At 48.2% G+C, this 21,388-nt stretch overlaps 1 protein-coding gene across 1 annotated transcript in view; it reads left to right on the top strand.

The window, feature by feature from the left end:
- Nucleotides 1-979: 979 nt before the first annotated feature.
- LOC142005738 (butyrophilin subfamily 1 member A1-like) overlaps nucleotides 980-21,388 on the top strand; it is a 30,280-nt gene continuing 9,871 nt past the window's right edge. The window contains exons 1-6 of the mRNA XM_074983089.1: nucleotides 980-1,082; nucleotides 3,605-3,952; nucleotides 9,531-9,812; nucleotides 15,836-15,940; nucleotides 16,968-16,988; nucleotides 20,578-20,598. Of these exons, the coding sequence (XP_074839190.1) occupies nucleotides 980-1,082; nucleotides 3,605-3,952; nucleotides 9,531-9,812; nucleotides 15,836-15,940; nucleotides 16,968-16,988; nucleotides 20,578-20,598 (880 nt within the window). The remainder of the gene's footprint in view (nucleotides 1,083-3,604; nucleotides 3,953-9,530; nucleotides 9,813-15,835; nucleotides 15,941-16,967; nucleotides 16,989-20,577; nucleotides 20,599-21,388) is intronic.

The following is a 21,388-nucleotide window of genomic DNA, read 5'->3' as shown; positions in this document are numbered from 1 at the left end:
TATTCTTCCTTAACATCTTTTTCTCTATTGATGGAATTGCTAACAACTTTTATGTTGATCTAACTTTTTAATGTGGATTTTGAAAGGGTGGGACAAAATCAGACTCACAAAGGAAAAACATTTTCACCTTTGCTTCGATGGCTGTTCTAACTCAATAATATACAGGAGTTCACTTAACAAGGTATTTGTCCCTTTTTAGTCAGTCTCCTGTTTAACGTTTGAATTAATGATCTATAGCCGCGTCTACACGTGCACGCTACTTCGGAGTAGCGGCACTAACTTCGAAATAGCGCCCGTCACGGCTACACGTGTTGGGCGCTATTTCGATGTTAACATCGACGTTAGGCGGCGAGACGTCGAAGTCGCTAACCCCATGAGGGGATGGGAATAGCGCCCTACTTCGAAGTTGAACGTCGAAGTAGGGGACGTGTAGTCGTTGCGCGTTCCGCAACTTCGAAATAGCGGGGTCCTCCAGGGCGGCCATCAGCTGGGGGGTTGAGAGACGCTCTCTCTCCAGCCCCTGCGGGGCTCTATGGTCACCGTGGGCAGCAGCCCTTAGCCCAGGGCTTCTGGCTGCTGCTGCGGCAGCTGGGGATCCATGCTGCATGCACAGGGTCTGCAACCAGTTGTCGGCTCTGTGGATCTTGTGTTGTTTAGTGCAACTGTGTCTGGGAGGGGCCCTGTAAGGGAGCGGCTTGCTGTTGAGTCCTCCCTGTGACCCTGTCTGCAGCTGTGCCTGGCACCCTTATTTCGATGTGTGCTACTTTGGCATGTAGACGTTCCCTCGCAGCGCCTATTTCGATGTGGTGCTGCGCAACATCGATGTTGAACGTCGACGTTGCCAGCCCTGGAGGATGTGTAGACGTTATTCATCAAAATAGGCTACCTCGATGTCGTGTGCACGTGTAGACGTAGCCTATGTTAGCCAGTGATAAGCTGTCTTCCTCCCTTCTGTTTTCCAGACCAAGTTCCAGAGAGGATGAAGAAGATTCGCTCTCTCTGCCAGAGCTCCAGAGCGAGCTCCCCTCTCCCTGGTGTTCTTGTTTTCTTCCTTACTTCTTATGTTCACAACTCTGAATCAGGTAGGACTCCGCACTCTGGCCGTTTCTTAGAGGGTTCATTTAGGCCCCTGAAGCATCTTAACAACATACGTCACTCCAAGTCAGTGAAACCACTCGCAAACTGTACACTTAATCAGGCAGCAAGATCAGCACCTGCGGTGTTCAGTCTTTGCTCTGCTGGTGGGTCTGCTGGCAGGGCTGCCCCATCCACAGACTGACGTGGGGGCAGCCCTGCACTTTTAGTGTCTCTTTAGCAGCTGCCAGAACCAACCTGTGGACAAAAGAGACCTGAGTTTGTGGGGGGCCTGGCGCTGTGACCCCGAAATGTGGGCAGCAGGAGCTCAGCAGCCTCCACTGCGCCACTGCCCCACCTCGTCAGCCAGCTGCGCTCTGGTTTTCTGAAGCAGTGGGAAGCAAGTACTGTGGCCATGAGGCCCTGTTTCCTGCTGCTGCAGAGAAGAGGGGGCGCAGTGGGCTGGGAGCATGGTGCAGGGGTTGGAATAGGGCCTGCAGTGCAGTACGGGGGTTGTCCCAGACCCCAGTCCTCCTCAGACAGACTTATTGTTGTGTTGTTTGATTTGCTCCTGGGACAGTCCACAGGTCAGTTTCTTCAGAAGAATGTTCTTAAAAGACTTTCAAAGGTGCCCAAAGCACTGGGTAGACACTTACTGAAGAACTTACTGACAGCAATAATACAGAATAAAATCAAGTGACTCGGTGGCTTTCAGATGTAAAAGAGATCAGAGCCATAATCTGAGACCACTGTGCGCAAAGCCATCCGAATATATGGATGTCATGTGACCTTTTCATTGGGCCTGTTAGCTACTCCGAAGAAGTTAGTAACAGAGGAAGCCGTGCTGGTCTATACGCTATCAAAGCAAAAAGCAGTCAAGTAGCACTTTAAAGACTAGCAAAATGGTTTATTAGGTGAGCTTTCGTGGGACAGACCCACTTCTTCAGACCAGAACAGACTCAATATTTAAGGCACAGAGAACCAAAACCAGTGAGCAAGGAGGACAAATCAGAAAAAGATAATCAAGGTGAGCAAATCAGAGAGTGGAGGGGTGGCGGGGGAGGTCAAGAATTAGACTGAGCCAAGCATGCAGACAAGCCCCTATAGTGACTCAGAAAGTTCCCATCACGATTTAAACCATGTGTTAATGTGCCGAATCTAATTCTTGACCTTCCCCCCCCCCCTCCACTCTCTGATTTGCTCACCTTGATTATCTTTTTCTGATTTGTCCTCCTTGCTTACTGTTTTTGGTTCTCTGTGCCTTAAATATTGAGTCTGTTCTGGTCTGGCTGTGGTCTGAAGAAGTGGGTCTGTCCCACCAAAGCTCATCACCTAATAAACCATTTTGCTAGTCTTTTAAAGTGCTACTTGACTGCTTTTTGCTTTCAGAGAAGTTAGGTATAAGTACACACTGTATTATTAGGCACTATGGGCATGGGAGTCCTTTCATATACATGAGAGACAGAGCTGAGACCTGAACTGAATGTATTATGTTCTTCCCACAGTTCTGTTCACCAATATCTAATATTCCATCACACTTTCCAAATCTGGAGTCAGTGGTCACAGTAGCCAGTAGGATGTCTATCAAAGCATCCCTCGTGTGTCCTAGCACGGTTTGGGATGTAAGTTAGCGTACACCTGGTTCGGAGCATGGTATCCAGCACCAGGTTAAGGCAGATGCAGAACAAGCCGTTAAGACGCTGGTGGGTTGGATCGTAGGTGACGTATGAAGTGCTTTTCACTTGTCAACAACCGTGACTAACACGGCCCCCTCTCTGTTACTATGGTATACGTAGGTTTGGGGAGTATTTTTAAAGCCGTGCTTCTGGGCAAGATGGTTACGCTGAGAGAGAAGAACCGCTGCCTGGGCACATAGGCTCCTTTCTGTAGTGCATTGTCTTATCTTTAGGCAATAAATTCAGCTGAGTTTGGCCATTTGGCCTCTTGAGCACGTGAAGAGTTGAACGCACTAGTCCAACAATTGGCTCTAGCAAGAGGGCTATGTCTCAGAAGCGCCTTGGTGAGAGAACACCAACTATGGCCCACCATCCCTCTCCCTGTTCTTGGTGAGCCCCATCAAATCCATCGCCCTGTCTGCGGGCACGTCAGTCTGAGAGCACTTAGAAAAATGAATGGTTGAGTATTAGCCATGCAGTGACCCTGCTTGTTCTCAGCTCCCCTCTATGTCCTGTGTTCAGTGCCTGGGCCATGCCTTGGACCTATCAGTTCCCAGCTCCCCACCACGTCCAGTGTGACGTCGACTCTGTGTGCGCCCACCTTCTCAGCTCCGCACCTCAGCCCAGTGCTGTGCAGTGCGCCTTGCACCCAGGCTGAGTGTCCTTATAACAACGCCCCAAACTGCTGTCTCCCACACTTCCAGGCTGGAATGCTCCATGCTGAGTGGCTGCCACAGGCTAACCGCTTTGGGCAGTTTGTATCAAATGGATCCTATTGGTTGTGTCCTTCCTATCAAATTCTCAGCTTCCTCTGAGTGCTGCTGTTGTTGTTGTTCTCCTTATGCGTTTTCCAGCAAAGTTCACTGTGATTGGCCCCCGTGACCCTGTCATTGCCACCCTGGGTCAGGAAGTTGTGTTACCTTGTCACCTGTCTCCCTCAACGAGCGCTGCAGACGTGGAAGTGAGATGGTATCGATCTCAATTATTACCTTATGTGCACCTATATCATGATGGGATGGATCAGTATGAAGAGCAGATGCCAGAGTATAGTAGAAGGACACAGCTTTTGGCAGCTGGACTCATGGAAGGAAACATTCCCCTGAAGATTATTAATGTCGCCCTCTCTGATGAAGGACAATACCATTGCTTTGTTCAAGATGATACTTTTTATGAAGAAGCTATATTGGAACTACGGGTCACAGGTCAGTAGCTGTGTCAGTTTTAGCTTTGTGTTGTCTGCAGGCTTTGTTCTTTCCTAATACGGCAGCTGTGAGTTCCTGCTTGTGAAATATTTTACAAAAAGAGAGTGCATCTCCATTTCACCAAACAGCCATTTTCTTACTTGGGAAAATATGCTGGAAACTTTCCCAACATTGGTTACAAACATTATCAGGAGGGACAAGGCATTTTTGGACACACAGAAATTCTTGATTAACTTCAAAAGGGGTCTTAAGCTAAGCGGGAAAGAACTTCTGGACACACATGGCCATCCAGATGCTGTGCACCATTTCCAGGATCTGCGGCTATGGTGCAATTGCCAGATTTTTATGGGTTCTTACTGGTTCACGGTTGTTATTTAGGTAACAAACTAATGCAGCCTCTTAGTTGCTGAGGCTATGTGGTGGTAGTGGTGGCCGTGGCGGGGGTGGCATGGGTAAATTATGCATTCACCACTCTTAGACAAGACTGAGGCCAGGTTTAGACTAGAGGATAAGACTAAATGAAGATACGTAATTCCAGCTATGTTTATTGCGTAGCTGGAGTACCCTGATTCAAACTTTAGTTCCATTCCCACAGTGGGAGGTCAATGGGAGAACTGCTCCTGTCTACTCCCTTATTCCTTGCACTTGCGAGGTGCGCTGGAGTGGCAGGTAACACCCTCCACATTTGATGTAACACGTCTCTGCTAGATGTGCTAAACTGAATCTCAGAGTAGCGACTTCTGGAGTGTCCATCTTCAGGTAAGTATAGATGTGCCCTAAACATTTCTCCCCAGCTTCTCTGATGCCGGTTAGAGCCTAGTAGCCAATGAACTAATGATCAGATTTTCAAGTCTAATTCAGGTATCTGAATGAAATGGTCCAGAGGTGCTCCATTGCTCCTGGGTTGGGAGGACAATATCTCCCACTGACTCAGTGAACATATTGTGAAGATGTGTGTGATGGGGTTTTGGGGTCCCCCAAGCTCTGCACCCCGGCCGTAGGCAGGAGAGTCTCTCACTTAGCAGGAGAACAGCGGGTTTATTAGCCGACAGGACACAGCATTGTACAGAGGAGTCAGTGCAGCTGGCAGAGACAGCCAGTCCAATCCATGTTGAGGAGAGGAGGCCCCGAGGGGCCCCCAGAGCTGGGGCCTTGCCCCCTCCTTTGTCTTTCTCTCCCTCAGCCCAGACTAACTGCTTCCAACTCCCAGTTCCAATTCAAACCCCTCAGGCTCCACCTCCTCCTTTGTCTGCAGTACAAAGGTGTTACCTGGTCATCAAGGTTACCCTCAGCAGGAGCCCCACACCCTCTGTGAGCCACTCACATACACACAGGTATCCCCCACTCCATCACATCTCTCCCCCCTTCCAGACCGAACTGAGCAGGGTCACTCAACTGGTGACCTGGGGAAGTTCGGGGCTCTCCCCTTGTGACAGGGCATTGGCTGTACCCTCTGTTCTCCCCTCGATGTGCACCACCTCCACATCATAGTCCTGCTGGGGGAGGCTCCAAGTCAGGAGCTTGGTCTTGGCCCTTTTCATGTGATGCAGCCGGGCAAGTCCCTTTAGTTCCCTTGGGTTGGTCGGTCTCGCTGCTTCGGCCCCGGTCCGTCAGCCACGTTCTCAAGTCGGGCAGGCAGAGCCCATACAGATGCTGCAGCACCAACAGATCAAACAGGTCTTTTGTGTCTGGGCCCTGCCCCATCTGACCACCAGTCCATACAGCTGCTCCAGCCAATGTCTGGAATTCAGTTACAGTCCAGTAACGGAAGGTACAAATGCTTCCATCCTTGGCATTTAGCCAGACCACCACAATGGCTGTGTGCCTCAGTTTCCCCTTTCATGCCACACAATAGGTTTGGAATGTTCCTTCTCATGTCAGAGGTTGCAAGACTAGTTACAGGGAACAATGGTGACATTTCAGAGTTACAGACTCCTTTAACATACAATTCATGCTTCTACATCAATGTCATCATGTCACATGGCTCTTTTCAAACATTCAGTGCATGGTACAATTCTACAGCTTTTGGTAGCAGCACCCCTTGGTTACAGCAGTCAGCGTGAGTAACAGAACAAACCCATTGCAACTGTACATTTACGTTGCTCTTTGGTAGACCACAACTTTTGTGTAACCTCCTTGAGAATCTGGTATTTTGGGGATAAATGGCTGAGGCCTTTCTTAGCACCATCAAGTTCTAATCTTCTCTCTTGCCCCCTGGGGTGGAAATCTGATCTCTCTGGCTGTGCCCTCCCTTCTAACAAGAGCTGGGCCATTGATGAGCTCAGGGAGACGGCCCCCTTCCAGCCAGTCTGGAAATTTGCAAACCAAACTGCTTTCTGAGAGTTGTTTTGTGAGTCCCAGACGCAGAATCCACATGAAGGAATCCCTGTTTATCCCTTACTGGCCCACCAGGCCCACAGCTCCTTTGTCCTTTTACCTCCAACTTCTGCCTCCCCGTGGAATCAGAATTGGAGTCCAGTGTGAGAATATAAGTGTTTCTAGCATCTGGAGATGGGGAATTGCTGAACCTCTCCTGCATCCTACAGAGATTGGCTGTGCAGCTGTTTTACTTGGTTCTCACAGGGCTGCTCACATTCCCTGATAGTTTTTACTTTACTTGCACCAGCTTCCAATTTCTGAGAAACTTTTACACTGCCTGCTTTGGACCCTTGCAGAGCACAGCCAGTGGTTTCACACTCAGGCAGGTCCTGGCCATCAGGAGCTGAAACAAACTTCTCCCCAGGCAAAGGGTTGCTCTGGCTCTTACAGACAAGCACCTTTCCTGTTCACTCTCCTTCACCTCACTCCCATTTTCTGCCGTCCCCACAGACGGGTCAGGAAAAGTTTCAGGGAAATTCTCTTCCTCAAGAGCTCCCCCAAACAATAACTCACCCCTATCTGGCTCCACAGGGGCACTGCTCCCTTGAGCCACAACCAGCTCCTGGGTTTCACCTACACCCAGGATCACATCTGGCCCATCAGGCAGATTCCCACGTAATCCCCCTCCAGGCAGACAGCCAGTACCACCGGACAGAAGGTTAGGATCCCTTTCCTCCCTTCTGCTACCAGCTCCTTTATCTTCATCAGTCAGCGTAACTCCATTGCCCGTCTGTTCTTGTGTCCTGGCGAGAGGATGACTCTGGTAGGACAGAGTCCTCTCACCCCCTCCCAATAACACCTCAGCATCAGGCAAAGAACAAGTACCAGAATCGTCTGGTCTCTGGGATTCCCTGATGATCCTAACTGGATTAGACCAAGTTAAAGCATCATCCCCCCTGAGAGACACAGAGGTAGGCCCACTTCCCACCTGGGCTTCAGCTGCCCTCAGATCCAGCTCTGGGATCTTGGCTCCATCTCGAGCCCCCACAGGCTCAGGCAAAGGATTCACTTCCCCAGAAGCAGAAGCACTTTTCTTGCACCAAGGACCAGTGTCCTTATCAGGGACACCACTGCCCATCCCAGAGCCATTCCCTCTGCTCCAGCCCCCATGGCTGGATTCAGAGACACACCTGGAATGCTCTTTTCTGGTGGATCCTTCTCCAGCCACCCCAGGCTGGGGAATCTTCCTCAGACAATGGGCTAGTTTCCTCATTGGCACCTTTTCCAAACGCAGGCTCTGCTCTCTCCCCAGGCTGCTGCTGCTGTTCAACACAGACAGACAATGGGAGACACTCTCTCCTTTGTCCCAGCCCCCCGGCTGGTCTCCACACACACACAGAAGGTGAAGCAGCTTCTCTCACAGACAACTTGCCATTCCCAGTGGACAAGCTGCTTTCCTGCACAGACACACAGGCACCTTCCTCGGCCCAGGCCTGGAAAACTCTTCGCAGGTCTGTCTTGGCCACTAGTAGATGATGGGTTGGAATCGCTCCTTCCCTCCTTGAGCTGCGGCAGGCCACTCGGTTCAGAGCTCCAGGCAGTCCAGGGTTCCCTGCCCCGATCCGGGCTCACCTCTGCAGGATTTTCCTTAACCCTCAGCTCTGCCACTGCACATCCACGCTGCCTTGTCCAGCTCCTTTAATCTTGATTCGGTTTCCAGGTGCTGCCACTTCACAGCGGAGTTGCTCAGCGTGGTTGCAGGCTCTCAGGCTGATGCCCTCTGCACCCCACGATTCCTGGAAGAATCCCTTCAGTGTGCCAGGCTCCTTGTGGGTCACAAGCTCCCTGGGGTTAGGCCGTAGGCCCCTCTGCCCTCTGGGACCGACTCCAACAGACTCTCAGAGGAACCCCTTCTTCAGTGTGACACCCGCTCTCAGGGACCATGAGCACACTGTCTTGGGAAGAACTCATTCAGCATCAGCCTCCTTGTGGGTCACTTGTTTTCTGGGGGTTGGGCTCTCGGCCCCTCCACCTTCTGGGACCGACTCCAACAGATTCCCAGGAGTAACCCCTCCTCGGGTGTGACACCCCCTCTCGAGAACCACGACCGCAGTTGCTTGGGTTCGGCCGCAGGCCCCTCCGCCTTGGGGAGCTGCACCTCACTGCCCTTCAGCACACCTGGGTCTCGCAGGCCCCACTTCTTCCAGGGCCCCGGTCACTTACTGCTGGATGCTCCATCCTCAGGGTGCAGAACATCCCACTTCTGACACCAGTGTGATGGGGTTTTGGGGTCCCCCAAGCTCTGCACCCCGGCCGTAGGCAGGAGAGTCTCTCACTTAGCAGGAGAACAGCGGGTTTATTAGCCGACAGGACACAGCATTGTACAGAGGAGTCAGTGCAGCTGGCAGAGACAGCCAGTTCAATCCATGTTGAGGAGAGGAGGCCCCGAGGGGCCCCCAGAGCTGGGGCCTTGCCCCCTCCTTTGTCTTTCTCTCCCTCAGCCCAGACTCACTGCTTCCCAACTCCCAGTTCCAATTCAAACCCCTCAGGCTCCACCTCCTCCTTTGTCTGCAGTACAAAGGTGTTACCTGGTCATCAAGGTTACCCTCAGCAGGAGCCCCACACCCTCTGTGAGCCACTCACATACACACAGGTATCCCCCACTCCATCACAATGTGTTCACATTGTTTTGCGTCTATGAGTACTGGGATCTCAGACATTCCAGTACAAGATCTCTTTTCTGTTGATTACCCACATGAATTAGTGAATCTTTGAGTGTCCCTCATCCCTTCTGCTTTGTAAATTAACTGGAAGATTGAGCTGGTGTTGCTCGGGTCCTTAAATATACAGTATCTCAAATATACAGTAGCTAGCTGTCCTTTTCTCCACCCCTGCCCCCGTGGATTACAGTGGTCCTGGTCCCCATTTCTGTCCCCTTGCTTCCCCCATCGTCATTATACAGTGTAACCATCCCTGCTTCCCATCCCATGTCTCCTGCTGCTGCCATGTGGTAATTATCTAGCAGAGCCCTCCCTTTCTATTGAATTAGAAGCTATTCCATTCCGGGCACATCCCCTTTTCCTGGCACGACCAAAGCCTTACTGGATTTTATGTTATGATAAGAAGAAACTGTCTACCAAGTTTGGTGATTGTGGCTTTTACCATTTGGGAGGAGTTCTTGAACAAACAGACAGCCAGACAAATTCTCAAATATATCATAGATTCATTGAATTAACATCTTTATGTATTTTCCCCTTAGCTTTGGGTTCTTCTCCCCTCATCTCTATTGAGGGTCATCAGGATGGAGGAATCCTGGTGGTTTGTCGATCAGCTGGTTGGTACCCAGAGCCTGAGGTGCTGTGGAAAGATCTCAGCGGGCGACATTTACAAACACGGTCTGAAACAACATCCCGAGGAGATGACGGCCTGTTTGAAACACAAACTACTCTCGTTATGAAAAAGCATTCAAGCCAAAACCTGTCCTGCTGCATCAGGAACACTGTTCTCAATGAAGAAAAGGAAGCAGCTATTTATGTAGCAGGTCAGTTACCAAATCCCATGCTGAATACATCACCACTAGGAACAAAACATAGGGGCTACATCTACACAGAGAAACATCTGTTGACTGAAATGACCATCAGAAGGGATTTCACAGCAAAGCTTCTGTCGACCGATTGCGTCCACACATAAAAGCCCAGCCCTCTCTCAACAGAAGCTGTGTCTACATGTGCACGCTACTTCGAAGTAGCGGCACTAACTTCGAAATAGCGCCCGTCGCGGCTACACGCGTCGGGCGCTATTTCGAAGTTAACTTCAGCGTTAGGCGGCGAGACGTCGAAGTCCCTAACCTCATGAGGGGATCGGAATAGCGCCCTACTTTGGCGTTCAACGTCGAAGTAGGGACCGTGTAGACGATCCGCGTCCCGCAACTTCGAAATTGCCGGGTCCTCCATGGCAGCCATCAGCTGGGGGGTTGAGAGATGCTCTCTCTCCAGCCCGTGCGGGGCTCTATGGTCACCGTGGGCAGCAGCCCTTAGCCCAGGGCTTCTGGCTGCTGCTGCAGCAGCTGGGGATCCATGCTGCAGGCACAGGGTCTGCAACCAGTTGTCGGCTCTGTGGATCTTGTGTTGTTTAGTGCAACTGTGTCTGGGAGGGGCCCTTTAAGGGAGCGGCTTGCTGTTGAGTCCGCCCTGTGACCCTGTCTGCAGCTGTGCCTGGCACCCTTATTTCGATGTGTGCTACTTTGGCGTGTAGACGTTCCCTCGCAGCGCCTATTTCGATGTGGTGCGGCGCAATGTCGAAGTTGAACATCGACGTTGCCAGCCCTGGAGGACGTGTAGACGTTATTCATCGAAATAGCCTATTTCGATGTTGCTACATCGAAATGAGCTATTTCGATGTAGGCTTCACGTGTAGACGTAGCCAGAGTGTCAGAGCAGAAGCTCTGCAAACAGGGCTGCCAAGGAACGGGCAGCCCTGTCTGTTAACAAAAGGGACCTGGAGCATCTATATGCTGTTTTCTCAACAGACCTCTGTCAAGAGAGTCATTAGACCTGAGTGGGGAGCTACCAGTATATTGCTGCTGGTGGGTGTGTTGCATTCTGTCAACACACTGGCTACGTCTACACGTGCAGCCAACATCGAAATAGTCTATTTCGATGAATAACGTCTACACGTCCTCCAGGGCCGGCAACGTTGATGTTCAACTTCGACGTTGCTCAGCCCAACATCGAAATAGGCGCAGCGAGGGAACGTCTACACGTCAAAGTAGCACACATCGAAATAGGGATGCCAGGCACAGCTGCAGACAGGGTCACAGGGCGGACTCAACAGCAAGCCGCTCCCTTAAAGGGCCCCTCCCAGACACAGTTGCACTAAACAACACAAGATACACAGAGCTGACAACTGGTTGCAGACCCTGTGCCTGCAGCATAGATCCCCAGCTGCCGCAGAAGCAGCCAGAAGCCCTGGGCTAAGGGCTGCTGCCCACGGTGACCATAGAGCCCCGCAGGGGCTGGAGAGAGAGCATCTCTCAACCCCCCAGCTGATGGCCGCCATGGAGGACCCAGCAATTTCGACGTTGCGGGACGCGGATCGTCTACACGGTCCCTACTTCGACGTCGAACGTCGAAGTAGGGCGCTATTCCTATCTCCTCATGAGGTTAGCGGCTTCGACGTCTCGCCGCCTAACGTCGAAGTTAACTTCGAAATAGCGCCCGACGCGTGTAGACGTGACGGGCGCTATGTCGAAGTTGGTGCCGCTACTTCGAAGTAGCGTGCACGTGTAGACGCAGCCACTGTCTCCAAAGCACAGTTTGCGTGTAGACACGTTGTGTAGATGTAGCCAGGGAGAAAATAACTGAAAAATCAGAGGTGGCTGTTTCGCAGTCCGGATACAAACACAGGCTACGAGAGGCTGCTAGCTCATGGGTCAGACAGTTTGATTCTCCTACCTGTTGGAATTCAGACTCTCCAACTTTTACATTTAACGTTAACTCTGACTTTGCCGATACGCTAGTGAATAGACACAGGCACAAAATTTCAACACTTTTATAAAAATTTAATTCAATCTGCTTATGTGTCAAGGCCACCAAGAGGTGGAGGGGGCCAAAGGGAGCAGCTGCCCAGGCCCCAGCAATTTAAAAGGGCCCAGGGCTCCCAGTGTTAAATCGCTGAGCGTGCCCCTGGCAGTGCAGTCCAGGCAATGCAGAAGGACTGCCAGGGGAAGGCTACTCCACAGACTTTCCCTCCAAGATCAACCCATTGTGGGAGGGTGTGATGGGGTTCAGGGGTCCCCCTGCTCTGCACCCCGCCCGCTGGCAGGAGAGACTCTCACTCAGCAGGTACAACAGGAGGTTTATTAGGCAACAGATGCCCAGTTTCTCACAGAAGCGACAGTACAGCAGCCAGAGACAGTCCTTCCAACCCGTCCTGGGGAGAAGACCCCGAGGGGAGCCCCTCTGGGGTGTAGCTTTCCCCCTCCTCAGGCTGGCTGCCTTCCAGCTCTCTCTTCCCCCAGCCTCTAACTGCCGCCCCCGATTCAAACAACCAGCTCGGCTCCTCCCTCCTCTTTGTTCAGGGCAGAGGTGTTACCTGCCAGTTGTAGCCCCAGGGTCATCCTTAGCCACTGGGAGCTGTTCTGCTTGTCTCTGACATCCAGCCTGAGTCTCGCATTTGCACTCCCCCCACTCCATCACAGAGGGCCCTAGTATAGAAGGGTACAGCTTACTTGGGAGAGATAGTTAGGGTAAACAGAGGGGAGGTGTTGCCTTGTAGATTAAAAATGTGCACGTCTGGACAGAGGCGGAGATGGATGCAGGAGACAGACACAATGCAAGTCTCAGGGTTAGATTAAAAGAGGTTAAAAAAGGGTGATGTCATAGTAGGATCCACTGCAGACCACCTCCTCAGGTGGAAGAGAAGGATGAGGCTTTTTCTAAGCAACCAACATCATCCAAAGCACAGGATTTGGTGGTGTTAGGGGACTTCAACTATCCAGATATATGCTGGGAAACTAACACAGCGAGGCACAAACCGTCCAGAAAGTTCTTGGACTGCATGGATGACAATTTTTTATTCGAAAAGGTGAAAAATGCTACTGGGGGCAGCGGTTCTAGATTTGATTTTAACCAATAGGGAGTAACTCATTGAGAATTTGAAAGAAGAAGGCAGCCTGGGAGAAAGTAACCATGAAATCATAGAGTTCATGATTCTAGGACGTGGTAGAAGGGAAAACAGCAAAACAGAGACAATGGCTTTCAGGAAGGCAGATATTGCTAAACTCAGAGAGCTGGTAGATAAGGTCTCATGGGAAGAAAGACTAAGAGAAAAACAATTGAAGAGAGTTGGCAATATTTCAAAGGACGTTATTGAAGGCTCAAAAGCAAGCTATACCACTGCATAGGAAAGACAGAAAGTATTGTAAAAGACCAGTTAGGCTTAACCAGGAGATCTTGCATCTCAAAATAAAAAAGAAGCCCTATAAAAATGGAAACTAGGACAAATTACAAAGGATGAATATAAGCAAACAATGCAGATATTCAGGGGAAGATCAGAAAGACAAAGGCACAAAATGAGCTCAGACTAGCTAGAGACATAAAGGGAAACAAGACGACATTCTACAAATATATTAGAAGCAACAGGAAGACCCAGCACAGGGTACGCCTGCTGCTCTGTGAGGAGGAAGAAACAATACCAGGAAATTTAGAAATGACAGGAGTGCTCGATGACTTCTTTGTTTCGGTCTTCGCCAATAAATCTGGTGAAAGAATGCCTAGCACAGTGAATGCTAGCAGTGAGGAGTTAGGTTTATAAGATAATATAAAAAAAAAAGTTAAAAGTTACTCAGAAAAGTTAGATGTCTGCAAATCACCAGGGCCTGATGAAATGCATCCTGGAATACTCAGGAACTGGTAGAGGGTGTATCAAATCTTTTAGCTGTTATCTTTGAAAAGTCCTGCTCTGGGGAGATTTCAGAAGACTGGAGAAGGGCACACATACTGTCCGTCTATATAAAGGGAAAAAAGAACAGCCCAGGAAACTACAGACCAGTCAGTTTAACTTCTGTGCCAGGAAAGAGAAGGTAGCAAGTAATTAAGGAATTCATCTGCAAACATCTGGAAGAAAATAAGGTGATGAGCAGCAGCCAGCATGGATTTGTAAAGAACAAATCATGCTAAATCGGGCTGATAACTTTCTTTGATAGGATAATGAGCCTTGTGGGTAGGGCAGTGGCAGTGGATGTGATATACCTAGAACTTGGTAAGGCATTTGTTATGGTCTCGCATGATTTTTTGCCAATAAACTGGGCAAATACAACTACAATGGGGCTACTATAAGGTGGGTTTATAACTGGCCGGATAACTGTTCTCAGAGCATAATTATTAATTGTTTGCTGTCATGCTGGAAGGACATAACAAGTGGGGTTCCACAGAGGTCTGTTTTGGGAGCAGTCCTCTTTAGTATCTTCATCAATGATTTAGATATGGGCATAGAGAGCGCGCTTATTATGTTTGCAGATGATACCAAGCTGGGAGGGGTTGCAACTGCTTTTGAGAGTAGGTTCATAATTCAAAATGATCTGGAGAAACTGGAGAAATGGTCTGAGGTAAACAGGATGAAGTTTAATGAGGATAAATGCACTTAGGAAGGAATAATCAATTTTACACATGTAGAATGGGAAGTGACTGTCTAGCAACGAATACTGTAGAAAGGGATCTAGAGGTCATAGTGGACCACAAACTAAATACGAGCCAATAGTGTGAAACTATTGCCAAAAATGCAAACATGGTTCTGGGATGCACTAACAGAAGTGTTGCGAGCAAGACACAAAAAGACATACTTCTGCTCTACACTGCCCTGATTAGGCCTCCTTTGGAGTATTTTGTCCTGTTTCAGGCACCACATCTCAAGAGGGATGTTGAGAAATTGGAGAAGGTCCAGAGAAGGTCAACGAGAATGATTAAAGGCCTAGCCTAGGTGAGCTATGAGGGAAGAATGAAAGAACAAGGCTTGTTTAGGTTAGAAAAGAGAAGACTGAGACGGGACATGATAGCTGTTTTCAACTACCTAAAAGGGCATTCCAAAGAGGGAGGAAAAATTGTTCTTCTTGGCCGCAGAGGATAGGAGAAGAAGCAATGGGCTCGAACTGCAGCAAGGGAGAGTTAGGTCGGATGTTAGGAAAAACTTCCTAATTGTGAGGACGGTTAAACACTGGAATAAATTTCCTAGGGAAGTTGTGGAGTCTCCATCACTGGGGATATGGAAGAGCAGGTTATATTGATGTCTAGAAAATATTTAGTCCTGCCTCCGGACTCAATGACCTCTCGAGTTCCCTCCCAGTTCTCATGTTCTATGATCTATGATTCTAAGAACCAGACCCCACTTTGCCAAGGGCCCCAGCAGTTCTGTCTTCAGCACTGGCTACTCTACGTACCTGCAAGCTTTAATTCATCTTAGCGGATTTTTTTGAACGTGGCAAATTTTGCATTTTTTGCAAATTTTGTGATCTAGTCCCTGCACCAACTCAGTCTTCATTACTTGTTTGACGTGTCACCTAAGTCATGTGATGTTGGTGCTACTGATGCTCAGTGGGACTTGTGCTCCATAAGTCACTTTGCTCTGGATCAACAAACGGACTCATTTTACCCTTTTTTACACAAAAATTTGCAGTAATTGATTAGTTAGTTAATTGATACCACTAGTTTGGCTGAACACTCCTAAAAGTTTCAGAGTGAGCTATAAAGGTTTAGAAATAATGAGCAGTTTTATAGCCCTTAAAGAGTAACACATGTATTAGGTCGTTTCCTTTAATGGGTAAGAAACACTTCCTCAGATTTAGGAGTCGACAATTAGATTCCAGGGTTTATATAGCAGGGAGAGGAAATTGCTTCATCTACAGGTCCTATTAATGACTGACAACCTCCTTTTTTCCCTCCTTCCTTTTCTCCCACCCCTGCGGAAGAAGTGGGTGTACTCCATGTAAGCTCATCACCTAATACATAATATTGTTCGTCTTTAAGGTGCTACAGGATTGCCTTTTTTGTTGTGTGTTTTGTTTTTCAGATTCCTTTTTCCTCAAGGTGACACCCTGGATGGCAGCTCTGAGTGTAATCCTGGTAGTTTTGGTTGGTTTAATTGGCGTCACTGCTTATTTGTTTAAAATGAAAGGTAAAGGTCAGAGGAAGAAATATTCTGTGAATAAAGGTTTTAGTCTAATTGGTCAATGGCTGTGTCTACACTCGCCCCAAACTTCGAAATGGCCATGCAAATGGCCATTTCGAAATTTACTAACGAAGTGCTGAAATACATATTCAGCGCCTCATTAGCATGAGGGCGGCCGCGGCACTTCGAAATTGATGCAGCTTGCCGCCATGCGGCTTGTCCAGATGGGGCTCCTTTTTGAAAGGACCCCACCAACTTCGAAATCCCCTTATTCCCATCTGCTGATAGGAATAAGGGGATTTCAAAGTTGGTGGGGTGCTTTCGAAAAGGAGCCCCGTCTAGACGAGCCGTGTGGCAGCGAGCCACGGCAATTTCGAAGTGCTGCGGCCACCAGCATTCTAATGAGGTGCTGAACGTGTATTTCAGCACCTCGTCAGTAATCTTCAGAATGGCCATTTCAAAGTTTTAGGATAGTGTAGACACAGCCATGATCAGCTGCGTTTATTCTATATAAAGAAGAATAACTTATTGCTGGAGATATGGTGGGGGGGATGGAACCCAGATGTGGGGGGTAGGTAAAAGGCAAGAGAGAGACTCTCAAACAATAGAAATGAACCAGAGAATCTGGTCGTAGCAGATACATCTGTGCTGTGCTTTGCTCAGTCCTCCATCTTCCCTTCCCCTCTCAGAGGCTCACCTCTGTGGTTCTACTGCCATTCGAGACAAGGTTCTGCGAAGTCTAGTGCTAATAAAGTGGAGTGCATCTCAACAATACAGCGAGAGGCTGTAGAGACACGACCCTGCAGTAAATCAGTAAATAACCACATTTGTACCTCGGTTAGGAAATAAAAAGAAAAACATAGCAGGTGTCACAGAACTCAGACACAGCAGTCCATGCAGACGGGAACACTGTCTGGAAAGACCGCTGCATTTCCCATTAAACCAATTTTGTAGTTGTAGGATGTAGGCTTTTAACACTGTAAAGTGGAGCAAGGAGATCATAATCACTGACTTTGGTTTGTGTACTTTTCAGGGACACTTACTAAGGAAGTGGGTAAGTTTCAAATTCGCTGTTTGCACAAATCCAGTGTTTGACCAAGTTACACAGCTGTCACCAGGTTTACTGGTTTATCTGATCTATTTATATTTCTGTGGGTTTGGTTTGTTGGAACAAAGGCTGGACACCATGTACGAAGCAAGCAGGGGGGTTAATTACACACAGCGCTCATGGAGCGCCACTTTTCTTGTTAGGCTCAGTGAACATTGCAAGAAATCTAGAAGACTGAAGCAAAAGAGACAGTAACAGCAGAGAGCAATGGCACCTTTGTTTTGGGTACCAGCCTGGAATAGCAAATGGGATGGTGCTATATCCTGCTTCTCACTTGTATTGCCTCTTCTTGGAATGTGGTTGCTGGGGCAAATATCCCTCCCTCCAAACTAAAGGCCCTGTCTGAGTTGGGCCAACCTTCCCTGGGTCTTGTGAGTGAGATGCGGGGGGCAAGCGGGGGTGACCTTCCACTCATGCTAATTGGGTTTCTGAATTCTAGGATTATAGGCCTACTCCAGCCTTTAGGATTCAAATAGGGGGTCTTTAGCAGAATACCATAACCTGCCTCAGGAATCTCCATCCTACAGTTTGGTGAGTGGGAGCTGGTGCGTGCCATAAGTTGAGCCATTTTAGGGCCCACCTGGATGTTTCCAGTGACATGTTCCCCCTTGAAAGTCCTTCCAATTAGGGGACCAGGTCAGCACAGCTATGTGTCTCAGGCGTGAGTTTTCGGTGCAGAGTCTCAGAGTCATTCAAAAGTATCTGTAGCGGTCTAGCTTGTTAAGGGTGATGTGGGGAAGTGGGACCCTTCTATGATAGGCTTATGATTCCTATGCATGCCTCAATTTGCCTTTCACGCAACACTGTTAACCAAGGGGGGTCAGCCAGCTGTCAGCGTAGGTGCAGAGACCTAAGTATGGGTGTTGCGGAGGTGTCTGGGCCTTCGTCTCAATATCGATGCAGTATCTGAGAAGACAATGACGAAACCACCAGGACATAAACATCTAGGAACTAAAGCTCCAGAGCAAAGTGGATTTCCCCACTTCAGGGTAGGGAAATAGAGTAACATTCCCAGCTCAAGAACAAAGCACTGGAGGGGTGTGAGGTGGGTGGTAGGATCCGGCTCCTAGAAGGAACCCAGGCTGTCACCTGGAGTCTGACCAAGGAGGCTGGATGGAGAGACAGAGAAAGCTTGAGCAGTGCAGTTCAGTACAGCCTGGCTGGGCTCTGGGCTGCCCTGAATGGTCTATGCTTTAACCTTCAGTTCTCTATGGTAACCTAAGGACTTCCCATGCTGCGTCCAAGCGACTCATACACCAAGGTTAGGCTACACTAGTGAGTTTTGCTAACGAAAGCCTGATGAACCAGAAGCCCCCTCTGTCGACAGAGGGCCCCCAGAGCATCTACACTGTTTTATCGACAGGATCTGTTGACAGAGTCGTTATGCCTCATACAGGGGTGACTTAATTCTCCCGAGAAAACTAATGCATTCTGTCGACAGTTTCTTGACAGAATACATTTGACGAGTGGGCGCTCCATGGCTATGCTTGCAATGACCCAAACTGCCCACAGCAGTATGCAAATAAGCAGGCTCAAAAATGCAAATAGATGCTCATTTGCATACTCACTTGCCAACCGTGGCTGCTGCTGAGAGAAAAAAGAGCAGTGTAAACATGGTCCTGCTAGTGAACTGCACCCTCACCCCACCGTTTGTTGGCAGCTTCTTATGCCTGGAAAAAAATCGGGCATAAGAGGCTGCCAGCAAAGGCCCGGTGTCTTCGGTGGAACCGTGTTTAGACTGCTTTCTTTTTCCTTCAGCATCAGCCTCTGCTGGGGACTGAATATGCAAATGAGTAGCCATCTGCATTTTCAAAACCTCCCGTTTGCATACTCCTGCTGGCAGTTTGGGTCAGTGTAACCATAGCCCATGAGTTTTGCAGACAAAACTCTGTAGTGTAGACACAGCTGTGGGTTTTAGTGTGTGGCCACACTCTGTTGACAGATGCTTTGTTGGAAAATCCCTTCTGACAGAAATGTCTGGCGAGAGACGCTCCCAGGGGCTGGCAGTCTGAGGAGTCTAAAGGCTCCTGCCATGCTGGGGGTGTAGCACCCATCAAGTGAATCCACAACAGACCGTTAAGAACAAAGAGAGGTATATCTCCAGCTGCTCCCTGCTGCAGTCATCTTGTACCTGCTTTGAAAGGAACGTCTGATATTGCCTTCCTCTCAGAAGTACTAGCAAGAATCCGCCCCTGTGAATTACAGCCATCCCCCCCATGACAAACTCTCCCCTTCCAAATTATTTTCTTCAAGTGGAAGAGGACTTTCAGGGTCTCTCTTTAACGCCAGCTGAGCCCAGAGGAGTTTTTTTTTTACTTTTCCTGACTGGGATGTGGGTGTGCCCCACCTCAGGATGGGATAATCTACTGTCAGGAAAATTGCAGTAATTCTAAATTAAACAAGTGCCATTTGGGATGGGGTGGAAGAAGGAGAAAAAAGAAGTTAAATACAGGTAATCAGCAGCCTTCATTTTCTGTTGATGACGAAGAGAAATAAGACATAAGGGAAGGAAAGGCCGTAAAAACGTTCCCAGTAAACCCTTGATTTTACAGACCCCAATTTAGCAGACTTCAGAAACAACTGACAACTGTCCCCAAAGTCTGCTGGGATCTGTAAAATCCGTGCAAGGCTGCACCAACAGCGGCTCCTCCCGCCGTCTCCAGAGGCTGCAGTCGGGGGAGTCCCCGGCTTTTTTGGGTGGGAGTGGGTGAACAGGGACTGGGGGTGGGGGAGCCTAGTGGGGGTGGGTAGTTAATCCTTGGATTTAACAGACTTCCTGGATTAGTGGACGAACCTCCCCCCTTTAGTCCATTAAATACTCTGTGTATAGTTCTGTTTATGCTTTTGGGAAAAGAGATCTAGAAATTCTAAGTGTAATGTCTTTCCTGGGAGGAAAACCATTCTGCATGCAATTGGATTGTCAGGGGTGCATAGCATAGCCTTTGGTAGGTTAGGTTGCCTAGTGGCTGAGATGTTAATTTCTCTCAGCCTTCACAGTCGTATGGATGATAAAGGGAAATTAAATCTAAGAAAAGGGAAATACCTAACAGTTATTCATTTATTGATTTGATTGATTTCTCTTTAATTTCAGACAAACAAAATAAAGAAATCAGTAAGTGTTGTTATTCTTCCTTTGACAAGAATTTTTTGTTGCCAAATTAGATTCCCATGTGGATGTTTATGCAATTTTGGTGGAGTTCTGTTTTTAATTTAAGTCTTTAAATTTTTTGAAGTCGGAAGCCTTTATTGTTTGTTTCTTTGCTCACACTTTCATTATTATTTTCTTTCTCTGTGGGATTTACACAAATTTGTTCTGTAATGAACTTTATGAAATGTGGGGCAAGATTAAACTGTGTGAATTTCACACAAAAAGCTATTTTGAAAAATAGATAAGAAGAGAAGGGTTAACTCTTCTGATTTCTCTTGGGAGGATGTTGCATAGAAATAAGGCACAGCTTTAGCTATTGTAGTGATGATAAATGGAAATAAAACATAAGGGAAACTGCTAACAAACACTGCTTTTGTTTCCATTTAGGCAAAAGAGATACTGAAATTGGTAAGTGTCATTATCCTTCCTCTGATAGGACAAAAAACAGTCAAGTAGCACTTTAAAGACTAGCAAAATAATTTATTAGGTGAGCTTTCGTGGGACAGACCCACTTCTTCAGACCAGAGCCAGACCAGAACAGAACAGACTCAATATTTAAGGGACAGACAACCAAAAACAGTAAGCAAGGAGGACAAATCAGAAAAAAATGATCAAGGTGAGCAAATCAGAGAATGGAGGTGTGGGGGTGAAAGGTCAAGAATTAGATTAAGCCAAGTATGCAGACGAGCCCCTATAGTGACTCAGAAAATTCCCATCCTGGTTTGAACCACATGTTAATGTGCTGAATTTGAATATAAAGCTAGCTTGGGTGTTTCTCTTTGAATATTGGTGCGAAAAATTTTTTTCAGTAGATTTTTGGACTGCTATTCAAAGAGAAACAGCCGAGCTGGCTTTTATATTCAAATTTGGCACATTAACATGTGGTTTGAACCGGGATGGGAATTTTCTGAGTCACTATAGGGGCTCGTCTGCATACTTGGCTTAATCTAATTCTTGACCTCCCCACACCCCTCCACTCTCTGATTTGCTCACCTTGATCATTTTTTTCTGATTTGTCCTCCTTGCTTACTGTTTTTGGTTCTCTGTGCCTTAAATATTGAGTTTGTTCTGGTCTGGCTGTGGTCTGAAGAAGTGGGTCTGTCCCACGAAAGCTCACCTAATAAACCATTTTGCTAGACTTTAAAGTGCTACTTGACTGCTTTTTGTTTTGATAGTTTATAGACGAGCACGGCTTCCT

Source organism: Carettochelys insculpta, unplaced genomic scaffold (assembly GCF_033958435.1).
Source record: "Carettochelys insculpta isolate YL-2023 unplaced genomic scaffold, ASM3395843v1 scaffold_0035, whole genome shotgun sequence".
Lineage (NCBI taxonomy): Eukaryota > Metazoa > Chordata > Testudines > Carettochelyidae > Carettochelys > Carettochelys insculpta.
Note: the sequence above shows the minus strand (reverse complement) of the source record. Positions and strands in the feature narration are given on the sequence as shown.